This window comes from Elephantulus edwardii, unplaced genomic scaffold (genome assembly GCF_000299155.1).
Source record: "Elephantulus edwardii isolate Elephantulus edwardi_28Jun2011 unplaced genomic scaffold, EleEdw1.0 scaffold00007, whole genome shotgun sequence".
Classification (NCBI taxonomy): domain Eukaryota; kingdom Metazoa; phylum Chordata; class Mammalia; order Macroscelidea; family Macroscelididae; genus Elephantulus; species Elephantulus edwardii.
Genome location: NW_006399757.1, coordinates 34162945 through 34188809, shown reverse-complemented (window position 1 = coordinate 34188809; position 25865 = coordinate 34162945). Strand labels below are relative to the sequence as shown.

Genomic DNA, 25865 nt, shown 5'->3' with positions numbered 1-25865 from the left:
ACGCCTCCAATATCCTTTTTTTTTTTTTTTTAACAGCAAAATTACATCATTTTATTCTATGGAATTTCACAAGAGTAAATAGACATGTGCATGATTTATGTTAATTTATACATGAAGATGAGAACTAAGATCAAAGGCCTTCCAGGGAAATTCCCACAGTGTACTGCAAATGATTTTTAGGACAGGGGCTGACTTCTCTCGACCCCTCCCCCCCCCATACTTCCACAGAAGGCACAGAGTTAGATGCTGGACAAACGTTCATAGTTGCTTCTTAAAGATGGACAATCTGTTTAGAAGAGTCCATTCACCTGCTCAGTTTCAGGATCCAAATCGATATCATAGAAGCAAGGCCGAGTAGGGAGTCCAGGCATTGTGCTCATCGTTCCTACTAAGGGGTACAGAAAACCAGCCCCGACGCTGGCACGGATGTCACGGATGGGCAGAACAAAGCCTGTCGGCACACCTTTTTGCTCCGGGTTGTGAGACAAGGACAAGTGTGTTTTAGCCATGCAGATGGGAAGGTTTCCAAAGCCCTGCTTTGTGTAGACTTCAGCTTTCTGCTGGGCTTCAGGTAGCAACTCAATGTTATCCGCTCCATAGATTTTCTGTGCAATGATCCTGATCTTATCCTCGATTGGGAGCTGGAGTTCATAGAGGAGCTGGAATTTGCTGGGGGCCTGTGCAGCTCTCTGGACAGCCTGAGCCAGCACTACGGCTCCCTTGCCTCCTTCTGCCCAGTGAGTACACTTCACGGCATCAAAAGCCCCGTGTTCTTTGGCAAGGCGGCTGACGATATCCAGCTCGGCCTCAGTATCCATCTTGAATGCATTCACAGCCACTACCACTGGAACGCCAAAGAAGCTGGCATTTTCAATTTGTTTCTTCAAGTTGCTGAAGCCTTTTTCAACCAGCTCCAGGTTCTCCTCTATGTATTCCTTGGGTAGAGGCAGTCCAGCAGTGACCGTGGGGCCACCTCCGTGCATTTTAAGAGCCCTGATGGTGGCAACAAGCACCACCACATGAGGACGGAGGCCAGAATAGCGACATTTGATGTTAAAGAACTTTTCCATTCCAATGTCAGCTCCAAATCCTGCTTCAGTCACTACGAAGCCTTCAGGGCCAACAAGTTTGAGTGCAATTCGGTCTGCTATGATAGAGGAATTCCCATGGGCAATGTTGGCAAACGGTCCAGCGTGAACAAACACTGGTGTGCCCTCCAGTGTCTGCGTTAGGTTGGGTTTGATGGCATCCTTCATAAGCACCGTCAATGCACCACTCACCCCCAGATCTTCAGCACTGATGGGTTCCCCTTTCTTGCTGGAAGCTACCACCATTTTACCCAATCTCTCTCTCATGTCTTCTAGAGAACTGGTGAGAGCCAAGACGGCCATGATTTCACTGGCCACAGAGATATCAAACTGGGTCATCCGTGTATGCCCCTTCTCTGTTGGAGCTTGTCCAATTGTGATCTTCCTCAGAAATCTATCGTTGGTATCCAACACTCTTTGCCAAGTTATAGTTTCTGGATCAATATCTAATCGTGCAAATCTGTTTATCTCTTCTTCTGTCAGTGTGGCAGGGTCGTTCTTTTCAATGCCAAGGCGCCGTAGCCTTCGGATTTGGATATCAGAGAACTTTCTTACTCCGTTTACCGATGGTACCAAACGATTGAAGAGAGCCTTGTCTGTCTGTGTCAGTTCATGGAATATCCGGGCGTCGATGGCTGCAGCAACAAGGTTATTGGCTGCAGTGATGGCATGGATGTCACCTGTGAGGTGAAGATTAAACTCTTCCATAGGAATAACCTGTGAGTATCCACCGCCCGCAGCACCACCTTTTATTCCAAAGGTTGGACCCTGAGAAGGCTGTCGCACGCATCCAAACACATTCTGATGCAGGTGGGCACCGAGGGCTTGCACCAGTCCGATTGTCGTGGTGCTCTTCCCTTCTCTCAAGGGCGTTGGGGTTATCCCAGTCACCACCACGTATTTCCCATCTGGCTGGTGCTTCAGGCGCTCTAGTGACGAAAGCAGCACTTTGGCCTTTGTCTCACCGTACGGTTCTACCTCGTCGGAGAGCAGACCAATTTCTCGAGCCAAGTTACCAATAGGCTTTGGTTTGCAAGATCGTGATATATCAATGTCGTTTGGAACAGGTGTCTTGAGGTTAAGGTGGTTATATTGAATCACCCACTTTCCTGGCTTAAATTTCGCCAGGAAACGTTTTGCACTCTCCACTGTGCTCTGCATTAGCATTGCCACCGTCGTGGGCCCGACACCACCAGGAACAGGGGTAATGAAGCCTGCTCTCATTTTGGCCTCGTCGTATGCCACGTCACCCACAACTTTTTTCCCATTTGGTTTTGTGTCATCAGGAACATAATTGATTCCACAGTCAATGACTATTGCCCCAGGTTTGATCCACGCCCCTTTCACCATTTCAGGCTGACCAGTGGCAACCACAGGAATATCCCCTTTATTCACCTCTGCATCCAGATTTGCAGTTTTTGAGTGGCAGGTGGTCACTGTGGCATTATTCCACAGAAGCAAGTCATGCATTGGGGCACCAACTATTTTACTGCGCCCCACCACCACCGCATGCCTTCCAGCAATCTGCACCCCTGTCTCTTTGATGAGTTCCAAGCAACCTTTAGGTGTACATCCTCCAATATTCTTAAATTCAAGAGCTGAAGCCAATTCACAGAGGGAAAAGCAGATGTTGTTGAGAGACTCATTCAGGGTGGTGCAAGTTTGCCCTTGGGCCAAAAATAGTGCTAGCTCACCAGGATACCTTGATCACTAGAGAGCAAAGGCCAGATTAGCTAGCTGTGGGAGGATATAAAGAATATTATCCAGGAAGAATGCAAAAGGTCACTACAAAGACAAAGGAGGAAGAAAAGACCCTGATTGATGTCATAAGAAACTCTAAATCTTGCACTGGAACACGAAAAAACCAAAGAGAAGAAATAAAAAAGTTGAGAAGCAGAACAGAAGATTTCAAAGGGAAGCTCGAGAAGACAAAGTGTTATAATGAAATGTACAAAGAGCTAGAGTTGGAATATCAAAAGGGTCAAACTCGCTCAGTATTTCTTTGTTTTTGTTGTCATAGTTTGCCCAGTATTTCTTAGGCTAAACTGAAGAACAGATTCAAGTCTTGAGCTGCAATACTTAAGGATGCTATGGGAAAATATTGAACGATGCAGAAAGCATTAACAGAGGATGGAGTATTCAAGGTCACTGTATCAAAAAGAACTGGCTGACACAGAAGTATTTAATAAAACAACTTATGTTCAAGAGACAATGGGGATGAAAGGGGAAGTTCAAGCAGCTCTGAAGGAATTAGCAAAAACAAAGCCCCAGGAATTGATGGAATACCAATTGACATATTTCAATAAACAATTGCAACCCTGGAAATGTTGACCAGGCTATGCCAAGAAATCTGGAGGACAACCACCTGACTGGAAGAGATTTATATTTCTTCCCATTCCAAAAAAAAAAAAAAAAAAGATTGTGGAAATTCTCTAACGTTATCACTAATATCACACACAAGCAAAATCCTGCTGAAGATTATTCTAAAGTTACTGAAACAGTACATTGACAGAGAACTACCAGAAATACAAACTGGGTTTAGAAGAGGCCATGGCCCTAGGGACATAATTGCCAGTGTCAGATCTTGGCAGAGAGCAAAGAGTATCAAAGAAATGTCTGTGTTTCATTGACTATGAAAAGACACTTGACTGTGTGGATCACAACAAATTGTGGTAATCTGAGAAGAATGGAGATTCCAGTACACTTGACTGTGCTCATGTGAAACCTACAGTTGGAACAGGAGGCGGTTGTCAGAACCGAGGAAGGAAACACTGCATAGTTCAAAATCAGGAAAAAAGTGTGTCGGGAATGTGTCTTGTCTTCACACTTTTTCAAGCTGTATGCAGAACAGATCATTTAGGAGGCTGGGCTTTATAGGAGGAATGTGACATCAGGATTGCAGGAAGACTCATCAATAACCTGTGTTATGCAGATGAAATATCCTTAGTTGCTGAAACTGAGGAGGGCCTGAAACATTTACTGCAGAGGGTTAAGGACTATAGTTTGCAATATGGATTGAAGCTCAACATCAAGAAAACAAAGATTCTCACCACTGGGTCGTTTGGCAGCATTATGATAGATGGAGAAGAGATTGAGGTTGTTAACAAGTTCAGCTTGGTTGGTTCTAGAAACAACACTCTTGGCACCAGCGGTCCGGAAATTAAAAGATAAATTGCATTGGGAAAATATGCTGTCAGGGACTTCTCCAGAGTGCTGAAGAGCAAGGAGAAATTCTAGAGACTAAGGTGTTAAGATGGATTGACTTGATGATTGGGGCAATGGGTTTGGTGTGTCAGAGTCAGTGAGACAGGATCAGGATAGGGCAGGGTTCAGAGCTATTTTACATAGGGCCACTATGAGTCATAAGTAACTAAATGGTACAAACAACAACAGACACTGTCTTGTTCTTAGGTAACACTACAATTACTTTTAGGTGGCCCTCCAGTGAGTTTTCAAAAATAGTTGCACAGGGAACTATTACCGATCCTGTGGAGCAGCTGGTAGATTCAAACCACATGCCTTTAGGTTGACAGCACAGTTCCTTACCACTAAGCCACTTAGACAGAGCTCCCCAGGCATTCTTTAAATGCATTTTTAATAAATGGCATTAGTATGCTAGATGGATTAGAAGAATCATTTCACTGGCCTTAAAAATATCTTGTCCTTCACTTGTTCATCCTTTCTCTTCTCACTCCAGAACTCTGGTGGTCACCGCCATTTTTGCTGTTTCATTAGTTTTGTCTTTTCTAGAACGTCATATTGTTGGAATTATTCAGTAATGTTTCCAGATTTGTTCCATTTACTCAAATGTGTTGTTTACATTTAAGTTCAATTTTTGTCTTTTTGTTGTTTGCTAATTATGTGGGATAAAATGTGATTAAAAGTGGACAGGTATCTCTTTCCAGAAACCAACCACAATGGTCTTTTCAGAAGCCAACTTTTTCTACTCTTTAAAGGTAATTCCTGAAAAAAAAAAACAAAAAAAACAAAACCACAAAAACCCAGGAGGTAATTTCTGTAGGGAGCTTCCTCCAGAGTTTCTACATGTAGCTTCCTGTGCGACCCTAAAGTCTGATTGGTGAAGCCGAGAAAACAACGGGAGAACCTTTAAAGAATACATTCTTGATACTCAGCATTGTGTTAGAAACTGGAGCAAGGTGTTTGCCAAAGATGAGAACTTTTCCATCTTTTTTTAGGACATTTCCACCTCTGATGAAAACATGAACCAATTACTCCACAGGTGGTGTTTCTTTCTTGTGAAAGCTGCAGTCAGTCAGTTTGCTAGACTCACAGAAGTAGTTCAATTTCCATAGATTGGAAAAGGGAAACTTCTGTGAACACTTTAACAATCAAGATACTGCTTGCTTGAAGGAGACCATCAGAGCCAGTATTCAAAGCCATAGTGTTTGGAACAAAATGTCTCAGTAACACTTTCTCTGTTTAAACCCACCCCACCAGTCCCACCCTACACACACAAAATCAAACTGGGTAGACAATGCATCAATACTAAGCACAGTAGGAACATATCCAACATCCAGTCTCTTTTTCAGCAATGTTATCTGAGATAAGCTCATATTTTTTTTTAAAAAAAATGATCTAAATAAAAGGATGGAATGTGATAAAGAAAAATATCAAAGGTGGCAGAATTGATTCAGTATGGTGAAGTATACTTGATAGAGATTAGCAAAGGATAGTTTTGGTTTGCTGATATTTAAAGACCTCTTGGACGGGAAGCAGGTATTATGCTCCTCAACACTGAATGTCCACGTCCATCTCCTAACCTCTGAGATCTAAGCTAGAGCAAGCCTGGCATTTACACTGAATCCTCCCTACTAAATTGTATATTTAAAAATCCAGGAAACAAATATAGCAAATCAATCTATTTCATGGAGAGAAATAGCAATACCATGTTGAGTCAAGACAAGAATTGCTCTTTGACCAACTAGCAAATGCCATTATTAATTACTCTACAGAGCCTCTTAATAGATGACATCTTAAAGTTGGAATATTGGTAACATCCTGAAGAGAGATCTTAAAAGCAGGAATAAAAGTGAAATCACACACTCATACAACATCAAAACATGAAAATCACACAATCATAGACTATCAGAACTAGAACTAGATGCCTTTTATTCAGGTCCTTCCATAGTGTTTTTTTTTTCCAATGAATATTTGAAGTCCCAGTTTCCTGGGAAGAAATCCAATGGCTCTATTTGTCTTGGGATCAATGTTGTGAAGTTTAGTTCCTTTATTCCAACTTTCATTAGAGCAACAGTAGATTATTATTTTTTTATATATATAGGAACTCCATAAGACTTCATCTAATGACAAGTTTCTCAAACCATTGATTGGTAAACATTAATCTACTTTAAGGAGCTCTGAGGGTATAATAAGATGCTATGCCAAAGGCTTATTAAAGGCCAAATGTCCTGACTGTTGAAGTCCACCAGTGGCTCCGTGGTAGAAAGCTGAGAGTCTTCACTCATTACATTCTTCCGTTTGGGAAACCCTATGAAGGAGGGTCATTATGAACCAGAAGCAACCTGATGTAAGTGAGTTTGGTTGGTTGATTTTAGTCTTTTGTTTTGCTAATAGTGGAGGGAGCTTCAAATTAAAGAGATAACTTTACGTTCTCTCTAGTTTATACATGATTCACTGTAGTTGCCCCAGGTTCTCTGAACTGACCAAGTTTCTGGTTTTCTTTAGCATCACTGCAATACTCAAGATTCTTTTGCCTTATGACATTAGCTCAAGCTAACTTCCTCTACTTCTACCCTAGGCCAAAAAGAAAATACAACTCGAACTAGAAATCTGTAGGGTTTAACTTGTGTAGCCAAATGTGGCCCATTGCTTACTTTTTTTTATTTTTTAAATTTTTATATTATACTAGTTGCTTACAAAAGTCAGATACATTGTGTTGCATACTTCATTCACATTGTATTTCCTATAATCATTCCCATACATTGTATTTTTTGCCTCTTTCATCTTCTTCTTCTAAATATTAATTTTAATGCAAATTTACAGATACTTTGTATTTCCACTCATTCATTTTTGCACTTTTCTCCCTACCCAGCTCCCGCACCCTCTCCCCCTGCCCCAGTTCACTCTTCTCTTGGAAAAGTAAAAGAAAAATTTTTTTCACTGTTATACAATCCCTCCCCCCAAGTCCATTCCATTATGCAGCCTTCTTTCTGGACTCCTGTCATGACAATAACACCTAATTACATATCCCTTTTAAGCAGTTTTCTCCCTCATCTGTTTCAATGCAGTATACATTATTTATCCCATCTTACTTTTATAAATAAAGATTTATTGGTACACTGCATTATCTTTTTTTCCTTTTCTTCATGTATGTCTTGTCTATGATTGCTTTCAACCTACAATGGCAGAACTGAGCAGTTACAACAGAGGAGTATGGTCCATAGACCTGTTTACTTTTGACTCTTTTCAAGAAATGTTTGCCAACCCCTGGCTTAAACTATACTTGAAATTGATCACAATCTACTAATTACCTAGAACACAAAGGTATAGTTTTTGAGGAATGTAGTGCTGGCATTTTTTTTCTCTGATTCCTTTATTAAATTATCTTTTTATCTGATTACTTTCTCTGGTTAAAAGGGTTAATTTAATCACTCTCTATATAAGTAAAATTCAGAACCCTTCAGAAAGCATGAGAAAAGTCTCAGTAATAATGATTTATCTTTTGTTATATCCTACTTTCTTGATTTATAGTAAAATATTCAATATCTGGAAAATTAGTTTCCAACTACTTTTTTTGTTGTTTTATTATTTTATTACTTTTGATTTTCTTTTGTGGGTTATATTCAGTGGGAGGGGGTCTAAAGGAAAACTTTTTATTATATTTATGAATTTACACATAATTTTTTGTTAAACTGTTGTGATATGGGATGACTTGCACCAGGCTTCTTACCTGGATCTGACTTATATTTGGTAAGAACATAATTAAATCTGCTTCCTTTGACTGATAAACTTAAGCCTACAATTTAATGAGGGTGGAATATAGAGGGTTGAACAGTGAGTGAGAGACGGGGTAGGATGTGCTGGTATAACCAAAGGTTTTATAATCAGACAGGTATAGTTGTATAGTTTATAATTAGAATATAAACCCTTTTGTTGTTGTTGTTAGGTGCCATTGAGTCAAGTACAACTGATAGTCATTGCTCAGGTCTTGGATGCCTAGCTAGTAATAGGAAAGACTATGGCCTGAATCAGATGCACCTTAGTCCTCAAACTGACATCACTACTTCTCAATAGTTTGGAAAGTCCTTAACTACAGATTTTTCCAGCACAGTGTGTCTATGTGTCTCCTCTTTTCCTGACTGCTCATACCAAGGGTGTTAATTGTGGATCCAAGCATAATGAAGCTGTTAATAGTTTCAATTTCCTCCCCATCCATCATGACACTCTCTATTGATCCAGTAGTAAGAATTTTTGCTTTCTTGACATTGAAACACAATCCATTTGAAGGCTGCATTCAATACATAAACTCTAACAGTCATTCATTATAAATTTTAGAACAAATGATTTAAACTGTTTAAGCCTCAGTCTCTTTATCTGTGAGATTAGAATTATTGATTCTACCTCATAGTGTACAATAATGATTAAATATCCTTCCACAGAAACAAAAAGAGATAACCCACTAAGGTCTTTGTCTTCGAGTTCATTCTGACTCATGAGGACCTTTTATTGGGTTTCTGAGGGGTTTTTTTTGGTGAGGAGACTAACAACCTTTTCCCCTCAGACTACCTGATGACCTTTGGGTTTGTAATCCAAGAGGAAATGCATTTGACTGTGTGGATCACAACAAATTGTGGCTAACCTTGAGAAGAATGGGGGTCCCAGACAATTAATTGTGCTCCTGCACAACCTATACTTGAATCAGGAGACAATTGTCAGAATAGAGCAGGGAAACACTGCATGGTTGAAATCAGGAAAAGTGTACACCAGGAATACATCCTGCTTCAACACCTTTTCAATCTATACGCGGAAGGGTTCATTTGGGAGGCTGGACTTTGAGGAGTAATGTGGCATCAGGATTGGAGGAAGACTCATTAACAATCTATGATATGCAGATGACACAACCTTGCTTGTTGAAATTGAAGAAAACTTGAAGCACTTGCTGAAAAGGTCAAGGACTGTAGTTTTTCCAATATGGATTGAAGTTCCATATTAAGAAAACAAAGATTCTCACCACTGGGCCTATTGGCAGCATCATGATAGATGAAAAAGAGGTTGAGATTGTTAACAATTTCAGCTTGCTTGGTTCCACAATCAACATTGTAGGAACCAGCAGTCAGAAAACAAAAAGATGAATTGCACTTGGAAAATCTGTTGTCAGGGACCTCTCCAGAGTACTGAAGAGCAACTGTGTCACTCTGGAGACTAAGGTAAGCCTAATCCAAGTCATGTTTTCAATTTCTTGCTCTGCTTCAGAGAGCTGGACAATAACTAAGGATGATAAAAGAATTGATGCCTTTCAGTTGTGGTGGAGAAGGATATTGAACATACCATGGGCTGCTAAGAGAGTAAATAGGTCTGTCCTGCAGAGGATGAAGCCTAGCTGCTCCTTGGAGGCAAGAATTTTGAAGCTCCATCTTACATACTTTGGGTACATTGCCAGGAGGGACCGACCAATCCTTGGAAAAGGACATCATACTTGAAAGACTGGAGAGACAGCATAAGAGAGGAAGACCCTGGAAGAGATGAATTGACTCAGTAACTGGGATAATGGAGATAGGTGTGTCAGAGACAGTGAAATTGGCTCCGGATAGGGTAGGGTTCAGAGCTATTGTACATAGGGCCACTGTGAGTTTTAGGCTACTCGATGGCATATAACAAGAAGCAAAGGGTTGGGTTTTGGTTGTTTTTTTTTTTAATATAAATTAAATAGGATCATGTATATTAGACCCCTTTACCCAATATTTGACACAAAAGACAAGATCATAACATTTTATATACCTTCCTTCCTTACATACTGCCCTATCTATGTACCAAAGCTATTAATGTTTTAGGAAGAAGTGCATTACTTGGAGATAGAAAATATTATATATAATAGCTGTTGTAAAAATATTGAGTTTATCTAGCTTGGGGAAATAAACAGGTTTGCTGTCATTAAATCTACTTTATTGACTTTGTCAAACATCAGAATCTTCTGTTTATCTGATAGGTCCAGTTATGTATAAAGTTACAATCATCTAACATCATCGTACAAATCGTATTCTGTGCCAATATCCTACAGAGCTACATTTCACATTTATAAGCTGACCTTAGGATTTGAGAGAGCAAAATTGAGGTTTGTTGCTTCAGTATTTCAGGTAACTTAAAAATATATCCCAGCATAATCATGTTACTTTTCCTTTTCATTGAGGAATATGGTCTTCATGGTTTAATTGGATAAGTTGTAAGTAGATATAATTTGAGCTTAACAGTTGCTTAGGAATCATGTGGACTTTATTTCCATCAACATTATTAACTACCTCTTTCCTCTGTAAAAATTTCATTCATCCTGAGTCTTTCTTGAGAGAGAAACAATGTGAAGGAGTGAGCTACAGAACAGGAGAGAACATGAGTATAAAGGCACAAAAACACAATCTATATTGACAGCGACTCAAATCCGGTAATAGCCTTTCTCTATTACTGTTCTCAGATAGAAATTGTGCTTGTTTCACCTGCATTCAAAACCATGTAGCTGTACTTTGGTGACCTGGGAGTTAGAATTGAGCTAGCGAAGAAGTACTTTGTTTTAGACAGACAACAAGAAAACAATGAACATTTAGGTTAGAGAAATATGACTTTCATGCAGTATGACTTGTATTTGTTGTAAGCAATGATAGTAGAAAGATGGCTTTATTATTTTCCCAAATTTAATATATACCAAAGGGCTCCATTGGCTTTAATTATCACTATAAAATGACAGATAAAATTAAAAAAATAGTCTAGGAGAGTTTCCTAAAATTATTTCTTAATTTAGTTAGTGAATTATGACTTCAAGGTGACTTGAACTAAGTATTCCTTCTCTTTTTTAAAAATATTTTTATTAATTTCATATTGGTTTGCTTACAAAGTTCATATACTTTGTGATTTACACTATTCTTCATTCACATTGTATTTTATACAATCATTCCCATGCATTATCTTTTATAAAATTAATCATCATTAGACTTTGCCCATCATTACCTTGTCTTTTCAGGTCCCCGTTGGATCCTTCCTATTTGTTTTACCCTCTCTCTCCACCCACCAAGCTGTGCAACCCTGTGGTTTCGCCCCTACCCATCCTCATCCCTCTTCTCCCGCCCCTCGACCCCTCCACCCCTTGGGTTCCCATACATGTTTTAGAACCTATCCATCTATTTTTACAGTAATAGTCTTATACAGTATTTGTCCTTATGAGACTGAGTTCACTCAGCATAGTGCTCTCCAGTCTCTCCCAAGTTATGCAGTATTTTTTTTAAATCATTGCTCCTCAGTGCTGCGTAGTATGCTATTGTGTGAATGTACCACAGTTTCTCAGTCTATTCAGATGTGGTTGGACATTTGGGCTGTTACCATGTTCTTGTGATAGTGAATAATGCTGCTATGAACATCAGTGTACAAATCTTGCCGTGTCTCAGTTCTAATTTCCTTGAGGTATATATATTCTTAGTAGTGGAATCCTTCTCTTTAAGAAGCCCTAGAGACACAGTGGTTAAAACATATGGCAGCAAATAGAGATTGGTAGTTCAAATCCACTAGTTGCTCCGTGGGAGAAAAATAGGGCTGTCTACTTCTACAAAGATTTTTATATTTTGAAACTCTATCAGGCACTTCTACTCTGTCCTAAGTGGTTGCTATGAATTGAAATGGACTCGTTGACAATGGGTTTGGGTTCTGGTTGCTTCACTTTTGGTAGATACTCTTTTCAGCTGTGGTTGGTTGTTTTTTGTAGAAGTATCTCATATACTTTCACATGGTCCACTAGGTGATTTATGTGACCCTTGGGAGATAGACCTGTGGTATTATTTCCAAAAGATCACAGCTTTCCAAATGCTCTGGAGAAATTCTACTTTGCATAGATGGGTCACCATGAGTTGGAATAGATTCAAAACCAGTAAACAACACGAGAAGTTATTAAACTATCTCCTGCCCCCTGACATCACAATTAAATTAGGTATGGTCGTCAAGAGGTAAGAAACTGCACTGTAACCCTGAAAGCAGACATTTCAAATCCACCAGCATCTCCCCAGAAGATGTGTAATCTCCTCCTGAGTGATTAACTGTCTCTAAAGCCCTGCTGGAGAGTTAGCTACTGGTTGGTTCTGACTTGACACACAACAACAACAACATGCACTGTCTCTGTTAAATTGTTCCTCAGAGCTCAAAGTCCAATAAAGATTTATTTTAATATGGTGTTTTAGTAATTATACTTGCGGGCCAGATCCAGATAATGAAATGTCAAGAAGATGCAGAAACCGGAGTTCGAGATAAACATTATATAACCTCTCTCTTTCTGTTTATGTATAATCTACAAAAATAAGTGAATTTGTCAGACAGGACAGATACCTTAGCTTGGTAATTGTGTAAAGTTCCAAGCACCTATCAGTTGAGTATGAGCATTTGAGAGGCAATTAATTGACGGAGTCCTATAGTGTTTCCATGTCAATGTCAAGGTAGTTGGTATCTAAGCAACATGAGGATATTAATAGCTGCTATAACAAATGAGTTCCTACATTTTTGTGACTTACTATGATAGAAATTTTGCTACGTTTTGGTTTGTTCTTTGTTTGTTTTGTTTTTATGTAACAACCCCAAATCTGTGTTTGAGAGATGGCCTCCTACCTAATAATTCAGGTGCTCAGCTTTATTCTGTCCTCTGCTTTCTCTTTAGACAGCAGATGGGAAGAGACCCATCCCAACCCAGATGTGGCATACACCACTTCCTCTGACAGTCCACTGTGAAAATTAATTATAGGACTGCATGCTTGAGGGGAAAGAAAACCCCAAAAAACAATAATTACTGGCCGGACAGCCTTAAGGCAACAGCTCTGTGCTATGGAAGGAAAGCATGAATCTGCGGTAGACAGCTAGCCATCTCTGTTACAATAATTAAGTAAAGTTGTATCACAAATGGAATAAGATATTCCATTAAGTGCTGGAGCTAAGGTGAGCTTATATGCAGGAGGGCATAGAGAGAGTCTAGAGGAATGTATGAAACCAAAGGTAGACAATGGCAGCAAGATTTTCTCCAGTCTTTGTAACCTTTTAAAATGTTCCATAAATCATTAAGGGAACAAGTGTGGACCAAGCATGAGAACTCCAGAAAGATTTTCCCCTTTAATGTATTCCTGTTGTTCCAAAGTATGTGTCCTCCTTTATCTACTTTTTTACACTGTTGTTGCTATTACCCTCAAGTGGGAAGCGACTCCTGACTGACACTCCAGCAGGTGTTTAGAGGATGTAAATTCCACAGCAGGAGAATGCCCATCTTTCTCCCACGAAGCAGCTGGTGAATTCAAACCACATGTCTTTGGGTTCGGAGCGCAGCTCCTACTGACTAGATTATCTTTGAAATGAAAGCTTCTGCAAAGCTACTTCTTTCCCTTCGTCATGCCTATCCCTTAACCTCTACGGGAAATCTAGCTCAGAGAAGCACCATTTAATGTTTGCTGTGTGCCTGCTCTTTGCTAACATTGTCCTACTCTATCTTCCCAGGACCTACTAAGGTACATGTTTTAACTTGGGTTTATTAAAATGCTCTAATGGTATCTTATGGGAATGAAATGCATTTTCCCAGTTTGTGCATAAACCTGTATTTCCAATATTGTGCAGAAGGCAAGAAGATGCTCTCAGGTGAATCTGTGTTAATACTGAAAACAATTATTTTAGTGAATCACAGTAAACAGAAAAGAAAAAAAAAAGAAATATGTTGAAGTAGTAGGCAGCTGGACTCAGAAGAAAAAGTGTTCATTTGTAATATGTTCAGCCCTTTAAAAAAGGCTAATAATCATTATAATAATATTTAATCCAGTTGTACTGATAAAAAGATATTATTTCTTCTTCTCTTGGGGTTTCATTTACAACTTAAACATTATCGTGACAATTTTGGATATTTTATAAGCAAAAAAAGATCAGTGCAGCCCATATTATGCTATAACCCAATTGGTTTTACAATCTTTTCCTACAAGTTTTGATTCATATGCCTACAAGTAGATATCTTAACATGTACTTCACAAAGGAAAAAAAAAATTCCATTTTATTTTCCCCTTAGGTGAATGCTAAATTGTTCACAACCAAGTGTGAAATAAATGTGTAATAAAACAAAAGCACTTCTTTATCATCGAGTCTATTTCACATCATGCTAACCCAGTGCATCTGCCTTGGGTTGGTAAGTTTTCTGGCCTTTTGGATTCAGATTTTCAGGCTTCTCTTTTAAGGAACCTCTGAGTGGTTTCAAAATTTCAACCTTTTGGTTAATAGTTGAGTATGTTACCATTTGTTCAACCTACATATATATTACTTTAAAAAAAAAAAACACCACAACCTGTACACCCATGTTTATTGTGGCTTTGTTCACAATAGCAAAGAGTTAGAAACAACCTAAGTGCCCATCAACAAATGAATGGATAGGGAAGCTGTGGTATATTCACACAATGGAATACTACGCTGCATTGAAAAACAAGGAATTAATACAATATTATTAAAAATGGGTGACCTTGGAGGACATTATGCTGAGGAAAATATCTCAGTCACAAAAGGACAGGTGTTGCATGGTACCATTGTTGTAAAACAGGACTGACATTAGGGTTGGGGTGAGACTGAGAAAAATTGGATAAGTTATGTATACTGCATTGAAACAGATGAGGGAGAGAACTTTTGAAAGCTATATATGATTGGTCATTATGGTTATGATAAGAGTTCAGAATGAAGGTTGCATAGTGGAGTGTACCTGGGGTGGGAGGGGATGATTCTATACTAATGAGATAATTTTTCTTTTGCTTTTCAAAGAGAAGAGCGAACTGGGGGAAGGAGTGGGTAGGGAGAAAAATGCAACAATGAATGTATGGAAATCCAAAATCTCTGTAATCATTCATTATAATTAATTTTTTAAAAATTTAAAAAAGAAAACAAAACAAAACCCCCCTAAACTATTTAAGATTATGATTTATGAAAGATGAATTTCATTGAAAATGATGATAAATTATATTTTATCACAAACGTATGTTTTAGAAACTTTCTAAATGACCATTTATTGCATTGTTGTTATCAATAACCATAAGTACTACCTACAAGAAGAAATTTTGTAAGCCAATCTCATATTGCTCCTATCTGGAACTTTGAAAGGAATTTGATACTTACAGTTAGAAAGCCTAGTTTTAAAAGAAGCTAAATAAATTGACCTATCTATCTCTTCATAATAACAAAATCTCTCATTGACAACTGAATTAATGTTTGAGCTTCACCTTCTCACAAATCATGAGATCTGGATGAAAAGATGCAGTTATTCTGCAATCACTTAAGTGGTAAAACAGATACCTTTATATCTTAAACTCATTGAAGTCTTGCGGTGCCAATTAAATGAGTATTCCACCTTTAGCCATCCTACCACATATGTGAATTAGACATTCCATATATTTATAGCCACAGGAAATAATATGTCTGAATATAGCTCTACAGGAAACCTTCACTTTTCCTAGACCACTCAGAGTGATGATCGATGGCTATGCTCGCAGTGGTGCTTTGCCTGAGCAGCAGCTTTTTCTTTTTGGGTTATGAAACAAAGGTAGAAAGCCAGTGAGCACTATGTAGCACACATTATCTTATCGCAATCCTTAGAAAGGAAGAGGTTTTGTTTTCAATATATTTTGGCCCCAAACTGACCTTTTCCAGTCAAGGTCTGTTTGAGCAGAAACACTGGACATTTTCCTGTTTTTAATGTTGGAAATAAAAATTCCAGGGAACAGAGGCTTGATGTTCTTTGGTTTTTACCTGTTTCATTTCTAGGATTCAGCTGATTGCAAAGTCAATTGGGCTGAGGCAGAGGTATAAGAGGCATCAGTATGTAGGAATAATAATGCAGGTTTTGCCATGCCAATTAATGACATCAGTATCATCCTAATTGCTCAGCTCTCTAAACTGGAAATTATTTTCTTACTCCGCATATTATTAATTACCAAAAACATTGATACTACTTCTAAAATACTTGTCAAATTAATACACTCCTCACTATCTCTACTGCCACTATCCTAGTGTCAGTGACCATCAGCTCCTGGCTGAGCTATTGTGGTGCTTTTTCAATTAGAAGATTATACTCTTGTTTCCTTTAATCTCTATAGCATGTCAAGTCCTGAGATTTAAATTTTACCATAATACCACTTTTCTGAAAATTTTTACACTATTTCCTGGGGGTTTGGTTTTTTTTTTGTTTGTTTGTTTGTTTGGTTGGTTTTTTTGTTGTTGTTGTTAAGATCATGTGTTTTACCCAATACTAACAGTTAAAGAATAATTGAACAGGTATATTTTGGTTAATCATAATTGTGATTATAATAATGTTATGTATTAACTTAGTGAGGCTGCGATTCTCAGTCTTGTATTGTCTTCTGTTTTGTAAGCTAATGGAATTATCCTCTGTTGTGTTTGCTCTATATTTTATAAATCCGAACTTCCATAAGTTGATGTTTCCACTGGGGTTTCAAACTGGAGAATCTTTTGCATGTGAACATGATAACCACTACAGAAACTGTATAGATGGAGGGAATGCACAGAGTCACTGTGGCATGAAGAATTGGTTGACACTGAAAAATTTTAAGGAGTCCTATATGGACCAAAGCCCATGGAAATGAAGGAAGAAGATGAAGCTGCACTGAAGGAACTGGCAAAAAAATAAGGCTCCAGGAATCGATGGAATGCTAAGTGACATGTTTCAACTAACAGATACAGCTCTGGATGTGCTCTGGTGAGGGAGCCAGGGAATTTGAAAGACAGCTATTTGGCCCACTGGCTGGAAGAAATCCATGTTTGTTCCCATTCCCAAGAAAGGTGATCCAACAGAACGTGGGAATCGTCAAACAATAATGGTATTATTTCATGTAAGCAAAATGTTGCTGAAGGTAATTTAAAAGTGGGTAGGACAGCACATTGGTAGAGAACTGCCAGAAGGTCAAGCTGGATTTAGAAGAGGCCATGAAGTCAGGGATATCACTGCTGATTTCATATGGATCTTGGCTGAAAGCAGAGAATACTAGAAGGATGTCTATTTGTGTTTTGTTGAACCTGCAAAGGCATTTGACTATGTGAATCAAAATCGAATATGGCTCACAGTGAGAAGAATGGGAATTCCAGAACTCTTAATTATGCTCATATAAAAACTTTGCCTAGACCTAGAAGCTATTGTCCAAACAGAGCAAGGGAACACTGCATGTTTAAATCAGGAAAGGTGTACACCAGGGTTGTACCTTCTCTCCATTCCCACTCAATCTGGATACTGAGAAAATGATTCAAGAAGTTGGATTCTATGAAGAATGTGACATCAAGATTAGAGAAAAAGTCAACAACCTGCATTATGCAGATGACATAACTTTGCTTGTTGAAAGTGAGGAGGACTTGAAATGCTTGCTGCAGAAATTAAGGACTTCAACCTTCAATATGGATTGCATCTCAACATCAAGAAGACAGAAGTCCTCAACACTGTAATGAGAAACAATGTTATAATAGAGAAAAGATTGAAATTGTCACTGATTTAATCTTATTTGGATCTATAATCCACACCCTTGATATCAGCAGTCAGGAGATTATGAGACATTGGGAAATGTTGCATTGGGAAAGTCTGCTGTGAGGGACCTCTCCAAATTACTGAGGAGCGATGATGTCAGTGTGAAGGCTAAGGTGCTCCTGATCCAGGCCATGGTCTTTTCAATCCCTAGCTCTGCTTCTGATATCTGGACAATGAATCAGAATGACAAAAGAATTGACCCCTTTGAGCTGTGATATTAGAGAAGAGTACTTGATATCCCCATAGACTTCCAAAAGAATGACTAGGTATGTCTTAGGAAAAGTACAGCCAATATATACAAATTTTATATGCAAATCAATATAAATGATATAAAAAGAATGCTTCTTGGAGACAAAGGTAGTGAAGAAATTAAAAAAAAAAATTCTCAGAATCTGCTTAAATTGAAGGAAGTATCCCTTGAAGGACAAGTATAGGAATTGTAAACACCATGACCCAAGGACATAATTGACATTAGATTCTCTAATATCCATGTTAGAAATGCAAATTCTCAGCAAGTGGTCAAACTGGAATGAATCTATTCGAAGTCCAGCTTTTAAATATCAAAGTCAACTCATACTGGCAACCAGTCCTTCCTCACCATGACTTTCATGTGCCATATGTGCAGCTTTACTATGGCTGAAAACTTGTCAAGCCTATTGTCCCACTGAAGTAAGGCTAAATAAGAATCCTTTGTATTCTCCTTTCTGTCTTATGTCAAAATTTAACTTACAGACACAGCTAGAAATGGATTTTCTTTGTAACCCAGAAGCTACCTGAATACTACAAGACTCAGCTAGACACAATATATATACATAATCATAATGATACATGGAAAGGAGCCCTGGTAACATGATTTTAAGCCTGTAGCTGCTAACTAAAAGAAAAGAAGTTCAAAGCTACCAAACCAGTGGTTGCATGGGGAAAAGATCTTACAACCCTATAAGACTGTTCCATCATGCCACGTGGGTCCCCTTTGAATTGAAAATTGACCCACTGAGCCTAACAACTGACACCTAAATAATGATTCAATTGAATCATTATGATGATTCAATACATCATGATGTAATTGTATTTTTTTTTTCTATGAGGAATGAAAGGGGCTTAGGGTAGCTGTTAAAAGAGTATTACATATTAAAACTCTATAATAAGAGAGAATATAGGAAAAAGTGTTAATGACAAAATCACAGGACACACATATTAACTGCATAGAAATAGTTAAAAATGAAAAATATCTCTTGAGAGAAGTAGAAAACCCAAGATAATGAAAGGGACGAAGAGAGCAAAGTAGTAGTAGGTTTTATGACTTTTACCAAAAACATCTAAACAGGCTATTAATTTCTAAATTGCTGAGACTGTTTTTTTACCCTGAAAAAAAAAGATAATAACATACATAATATGTTTCACTATCAGTAGAATAATTTCCTTTGCAGAACGGTGATGTGTTGCTGTGACACAAAAGCAATTACTTTGATGGTGTTTGAGTAGTTTAAAATCTTTTCAAGGCTTATGATAATTCATTTTGATTGTGTGAATTCATTTCTTACTAAAAAATGAGGGGGGCAGGGGAAAGCCAAGCTAGTTATCTAAACCACTGTCTTGGGCTGTGTTCTCCAGAGAAGGAAAACCAGTGAGGGAGGGGTGTGTGTGTGTGTGTGTGTCCCCTTTTATGTACACACAGGATTACATATCTTAACATGTCCCATGCATTTGTGAAATAGATTAGGTGATTTGGATGTTGTAGCACCATACTGGGACTTAATGAGAGTCTGTTTCAAGTCATTCTCGTCACCACTGCTACCATGCTAGGAGCTGCTCACAGTGACTGGAGTACTCGTAGTGGCAACAACAGCAAGAGGATACAAGCAGAAAGGCAGTAGAGTGCACCAGGCCTCACCATGTGCTGTGGGGGCCTGAGTAGCAGGAACAGACACTTTTGCTGCCTGCCTGCTCTATAAAGCCCAAGAGCAGAACCCACAGCTACTCTCCTCTGCCTCACCTGCCTATGTATCACTCATGGTCTAGTGCTATAAGAGTCTGCACTTCTAAAACTGTTGTTTTTGTGGTCGCATGCCATCAAGTTGGAACTGACCCTCCAAGGGTTTTCAGAGACAGTAAATTGCATGAGAGGAGATTGTCCATCCTTCTCCCACAGAGCTGCTGGTGGATTACAACTGCTTGCCTTTGGGATGGAAGTGCAGCTTCTGAATACTGTTGTTGTTGTTGTTATGTGCCGTGGAGTCGTTTGTGACTCATAGCGACCCCATGTACAACAGCCCTAAACCCTGCTCTATCCTGTGCCAGTCGCACTGCCTCTGACAGAAAAAAGAGCTGCTGAGTCATATGGGATTTATATGTTTAACTTTATGGGGAAACATCAAACTGCCTTCAGAGTGGTGGTACCATTTTACAATCCCACCAGCAGAGCATGAGAGTTCGAATATCCTCACATCCTCTACAACATTTATTGCTTGCTGTCCTGTTAAACTTTGTTACTAGAGTGAGATGGTATCATTGTTATTTTAATTTGCATCTCTCTGATTGCCAGTGATTTTGAATATTTGTTCATGCGTCTGTTGGACATCCAAATGTCCTCCTTGTGGAGAGTCTTTTCCCGTCTTTTGCCCATTCTGTAATTATATTTTTAGTCTTGTGGAGGTCTGTCGTTTTCTGTAAACTTTAGTTATGAATCCTTATTGAAGTGTCATTCCCAGATGTTTTATCCCAGGCTTTATTTTTACCCTACTAGAAAAAGTTTTTTATGCACACAGGGACTTTATTAGAAGGTTCCACTCATTGATTTCATCCTTTTCTACTTGTGCATTTTTTAAAACACCCATACATGTTTTAATAGTATTCCTTATATTTTTACAATAATGGCCTTATATAGTATTTTTCCTTATGAGAATGAGTTAGTTCACTTAGCATAAAGCTCTCTGACTTCTCCCAAGTTATAAAGTATTTTTCTAAATTATTGCTCCTGAGTGCTTCATAGTATTCCATGGTGTATATGTACCACAATTTCTCAATCCATTTGATTGTGGTTGGATATCTGGGCTGTTTCCATGTTCTTGTGATGGTGAAAATGTTGGTATGAACATTGCTGTACCAGTTTCCTTGGGGTATATTCCGAGTAGTGGAATAGGTGGGTCATATGGAGTTTCTATGTTCAAATTTTTGAAGAAATGCAAAACTCTGTCTTCCAGAGTGGTTGGACCATTTTACAATCCCACCAATAGTGTATGAGAGTTCTCACATCTTCATATCCTCTCCAATATTTATTACTTGCAGTCCTGTTAAACTTTGCCACTGCTACTGGGGTGAGATCATATCTTGTTTTGATTTGCATCTCTCTAATTGCCAGCAATTTGGAGCATTTTTTTTTCATGTGTCTGTTGGCCACCTGTTTGTGAAAACTCTTTCCACATCTTTTGCCAAGTTTGTAATTGGGTTATCAGTCTATTTCTTGTGGTGGCCCAGGATTGTTCTGTAAACTTTCGTTATGAGATCCTTGTCTGTGATGCTATTGCCAAACGCTTTTTCCAAGTTGGTAGGCTTTCTTTTCACTCTCTTGGAAAAAGTTTTTTATGAGCAGAGAGATTTAATCTTTAGAAAGTTCCATTCATCAATTTTATCTTCTCTAGATTGTGCATTTCTGGCTGTATTTAGCAGTCTCTTTATACCATAGACTAAGCCTTCTAAGCTTGGTCCTAGATTTCTCTTATGAACATTATGGTTTTGGGCTTTACTCCTAGGTCTCTGATCCACCTTGAGTTGATTTTTGTGTATGGCATGAGATGTAGATCTTGTTTCAGCTTTCTGCAGGTAGCAGTCCATTGTTGCCAGCACCATTTGTTGAAAAAGTTATTTCCCCATTTGATAAGTTTTGTTTCCTTGTCCATTATCAGTTGACCATAGATAGATAGGTCCATTTCTTGGTTCCTGATTCTGTTCCATTGGTCTATGTGCTCATCATTTTACCGATACCCTGCTGTTTTGGTTACTACCTGTGTATATGAGGTTTTGAGGTCATGTTATGCCTCCCACATCATTTTTGTTTTTCAGAAGTGCTTTGCTTATTCTTCATATAAACTTGACAATTTCCCTTTCAATCTCCTTGAAAAATAAGTATGCTATCCGGATTGGAATTCTATTGAACACATAGATTGCTTTTGGTAAGACAGTCGTTTTCACAATATTGAGTCTTCCTATCCTTGAACAGTGTCCCTTTTTCCTTTTATTTAGGTCTTTTATTGTGTCTTGCAGAAATGTTCTGTATTTTTATTTTTACAGCTCTTTTGTGTCTCTAGTTAGGTTCACTCCCAAGTATCTCAATTTGTAGTTAGTTGGCTATTGTAAATGGTATTGCTTTCTTGGTTTCCTTCTCTGAGTTGTTTTATTACTGTTGAGGAATCCCACTGATTTTTGGATATTGATCATGTATCCTGCAACCCTACTAACCTGGTTTCCTAGCTCTAACAGGTTGTTTTTTCTTTTTCTTTTTTTTCTTTCCCTCCTTCTTCCTTCCTTCCTCCCTCCCTTCCTTCCTTCCTGCCTTCCGGTTTTCTATGTACAGTATTATATAGCGACAGTTTAACTGTCTCCTTGCCATTCTGGATGCCTTTTATTTCCTCCTTTTGTTATATTGCCCTGGTAAGTACTATGAATACAATATTGAATAGAAGTGGTGATAGTGGGCATCCTCTATCTTTAATCTTTGAGAGTGTAAAACCTACAATTTCACTGCAGTATAGAAATTGTTGTTGATGTTGCTATGTGCCATTGAGTTGCCTGTGACCCATAGTGACCCTATGGACAGCAGCTCTGAACCCTACCTTGTCTAGAGCAAATCTCACTAATTCTGATACACTAACTCCCATTGCCCCAGTCACTGTATCAAATTATCTCATCCAGGGTCTTCCTCTCCTGTGCTGTCCTTACACCCTTCCAAGCATAATGTTTTTCTCCAAGGACCATATACAGGAGTGTATGTATGTATATTTAAAAAAAACTCAACCAAAGGAAAACGATCAAGTTCTTTATACATTTACATTTTGTCTCCTCCTCTTGTCAGTGCACCCTGGGGGTCTCCTGGACAAACACACAGAGCTCTTTAAATATCTATTCCTTCAGCCTTTTTACCACATGAAACCTAATTGTCTTTTCCATAGTGAATCCAGGGCCATTGGCAATGACTAGGTTTGACTTATAGGGCTTAGACCTCCAAGTGTGACAACATATAGCAGGAGCAGATGGTCTTTCTAAAGAAGCAGATAGTCATTTATCAATGTAAGTGCCAGGTTCTGGAGCCAAGTCAGGTATGGATGAATAGAACATGAGATTTCTCCCCACCTCCACCCCTATGATAACATATGCAACCAACCTACTCAGAGCAGGTGCTTTTCAAGGGTCATCATCTCTCCAGTGTCTGGGTAGTGCAGACTGGTCATTTTCAAAGTTTTGTGATACTCAACGGCATAATGACTCACAAGGCAGGGCAGGTAGGAAGCTTGGGAGGTGAATGACTCAGGTGTACAGAAGGTCATTTAAATACTAGATATGTCTTCTTTTATCTTTTGTTTCCATCTCACATACTTATGGCGCATGGCCAGGAGGGACCAGTTGTTGGAGAAGGACACCATGCTTGGAAGGGTGGACAGACAGAGCAGGAAAGGAAAGGCAGGATGAGATGGAAAAATGAGATTAGATATATTGGAGACAATGAGATTGGCTCGGGTTAGGGAAGGGTTCAGAGCTGTTGTACATAGGGTCAGTATGAGTTATAAACAACTTGATGACATATAACAACAGCAACAATAAATCCTTAGGTACAATGACTAAGTGCTCAGCTTCTAACAGAAAGAGTGGCAGTTCAAACTCACCCAGTGACTCCACTAGACTTCCATGGGGATTCCAGCCAAGCAAACCCTATGCGATTGCTCTGCTCTGCCACAGGGGGTGTTTTAAGTTGGAATTGATTGCATGGCACTGAACAACAGCAATCACCTGTGGTTAGTATGAGGAATGCATGGGTTACCTGCTCTTGTATTTAAATAAGACAATGCTTGTGAAAACACAGAAAAGAGTCTGGCCCACAGAACCACTGCTGTAATAGTCACTACTAGCAAAAGATGCTGAGACTACTCTAGTCCTGAATAGCAGTTAGCACTGCTATGATAATTAAACTTATAATGACTATTGTTGCTGTGACTGTTATTATTCCTATTACGGTCACTATTAATCTTGCCAGGTTTTCTGAATAAGTGTTTACAAGGCGGCACAAACCAGAAAGATGACACAGGCAGGTGCAGAAGAGCCTGAACCTACAAAAATCAATTCTTTAAACATCAACACCTGTGTTATTACTTTTTAAAGAAGAGCTTTGGCAATGTAATGGCTTCCTGAGAAAGTTGCAATCGAGGGATGGGGATTCTGAAATTGTGGCAGTCAGATTCAATTGACTGTTAGGCAGATAAATCTTTTCCATATCCCTGCAGTCCTATGAAGTAGTGGTCTAGGCTTTTATGCTCATCAGGCCTCTGGACCCGCTCCTAAGCTGTGCAAATGGAGTCCAAGAAGCCCAGGTAGGACCTGATGTCTTAAATGGAGTGGGTGTTAATACGTGCTGGCAAAATTGCAAGTGTACAGAGGAAGTGTGAGACTGTGGCACACAGAGCTCCAATTATGAACTGGTGACTCAGTGACCCAGGAGAGCTTTTGAGAAACCCAAAGTTTCAGTTTGCTCTTACTTGAAAATGGGACTATAATACCAGTAGGTCCTGAGAAAATAAAATGATATATCAATGTAGATTAAGTACTTACGGCAAAGCAGGAACTCAGTAACAATTTCTTGTGTTTCTCTGCTAAACAGAAAACTGGACAATTACTAGGGATTGTAGAAGAAGAATCGATGCCTTTGAGCTGTGGTGCTGGAGAAGAGTATTGAATATGTCATGGACTGCTAGGAGAACAAACTGGTCTGTCCTAGGGAGGGGGAAGCCAGTCTGCTCTTTGGAGGCAAGGATTCTGAAGCTTTGTCTAACATACTTTGGACATGTTGCAAGGAGGGACCAGTCCTTGGAGGGGGACATCATGCTTGAGAGGGTGGAGGGACAGCACAGGAGGGGAAGACCCTTAATGAGATGGATTGATTCAGTGACTGGGGTAATGGGGGTAGGTGTGTTAGAGACAATTAAGACGGGCACAGGATAGAGCAGGGTTTAAGGCTGTTGTACATAGGGTTGCTGTGAGTCACAGTTGACTCTACGGCACATAACAACAACAAGTTGCCCTTTATCTACTCTCCTGATTATTCCTTGCTAAAGCAACAGCCTACTTTTTACTTTGAATGCTCTTCATTGTCCAACTCAACAATATCCTCCTATTTACATTTTTAAATACTACTAAGCTTGTTGTTACTGTGTTCATTGAGTTGATTATAACTCCTAGCAGATCTGAATCCTGTCCTATCCTGCACCATCCTTAACATCTCTGATACATTTGAGGCCGTTGCTTGAAGTTACCAAGTCATCCATTTCATTGGAAGTCTGTCTCTCCTTCACTGCCCTCCATTCTTCCAAGCATGATATCCCTTTCCAAGGAATAGTCTCCTGGCAACATGCCCATGAAGGAGATACAAAGAAGCTTCACCATCTTTTCCTCCAAGGAACACTCTGTACCTTTTTAAGACATAACTGTTCTTTTGCAGCCCATGGGATGTTCAGTACTCTTCTCCAACACCACAGATTAAAGGCATAACTTCTTATATCATCCTTACTCATTGTCTAGCTCTGAGATGCATAATGAGTGATATTGACAATATCATGGCCTGAATCAGGTACGCCTTAGTTTTCAAACCAGCATCATTGTCTCTAAGTTTTTTGGAGTAGTCCCTGACAACAACCTTGACCATTGGCTTTTGTTCTAGTACTTACTGAAATTTTTCAATGTTGACCATTTCTTTTTGGTACAGTGATACTATGTATTCCTTCCAACTTCTTTTAATGCTTCCTGGA

At 39.0% G+C, this 25865-nt stretch overlaps 1 protein-coding gene across 1 annotated transcript; it reads right to left on the bottom strand.

The window, feature by feature from the left end:
* Positions 1-290: 290 nt before the first annotated feature.
* On the bottom strand, positions 291-4806 carry LOC102874091 (c-1-tetrahydrofolate synthase, cytoplasmic-like). The gene is made up of 2 exons (XM_006880407.1): positions 4801-4806; positions 291-2672 (listed from the first exon to the last, which is right to left on the bottom strand). The coding sequence occupies exons 1-2, from the start codon at positions 4804-4806 to the stop codon at positions 291-293; spliced, it is 2388 nt and encodes a 795-aa protein (XP_006880469.1).
* Between the last annotated feature and the right edge of the window lie 21059 nt (positions 4807-25865).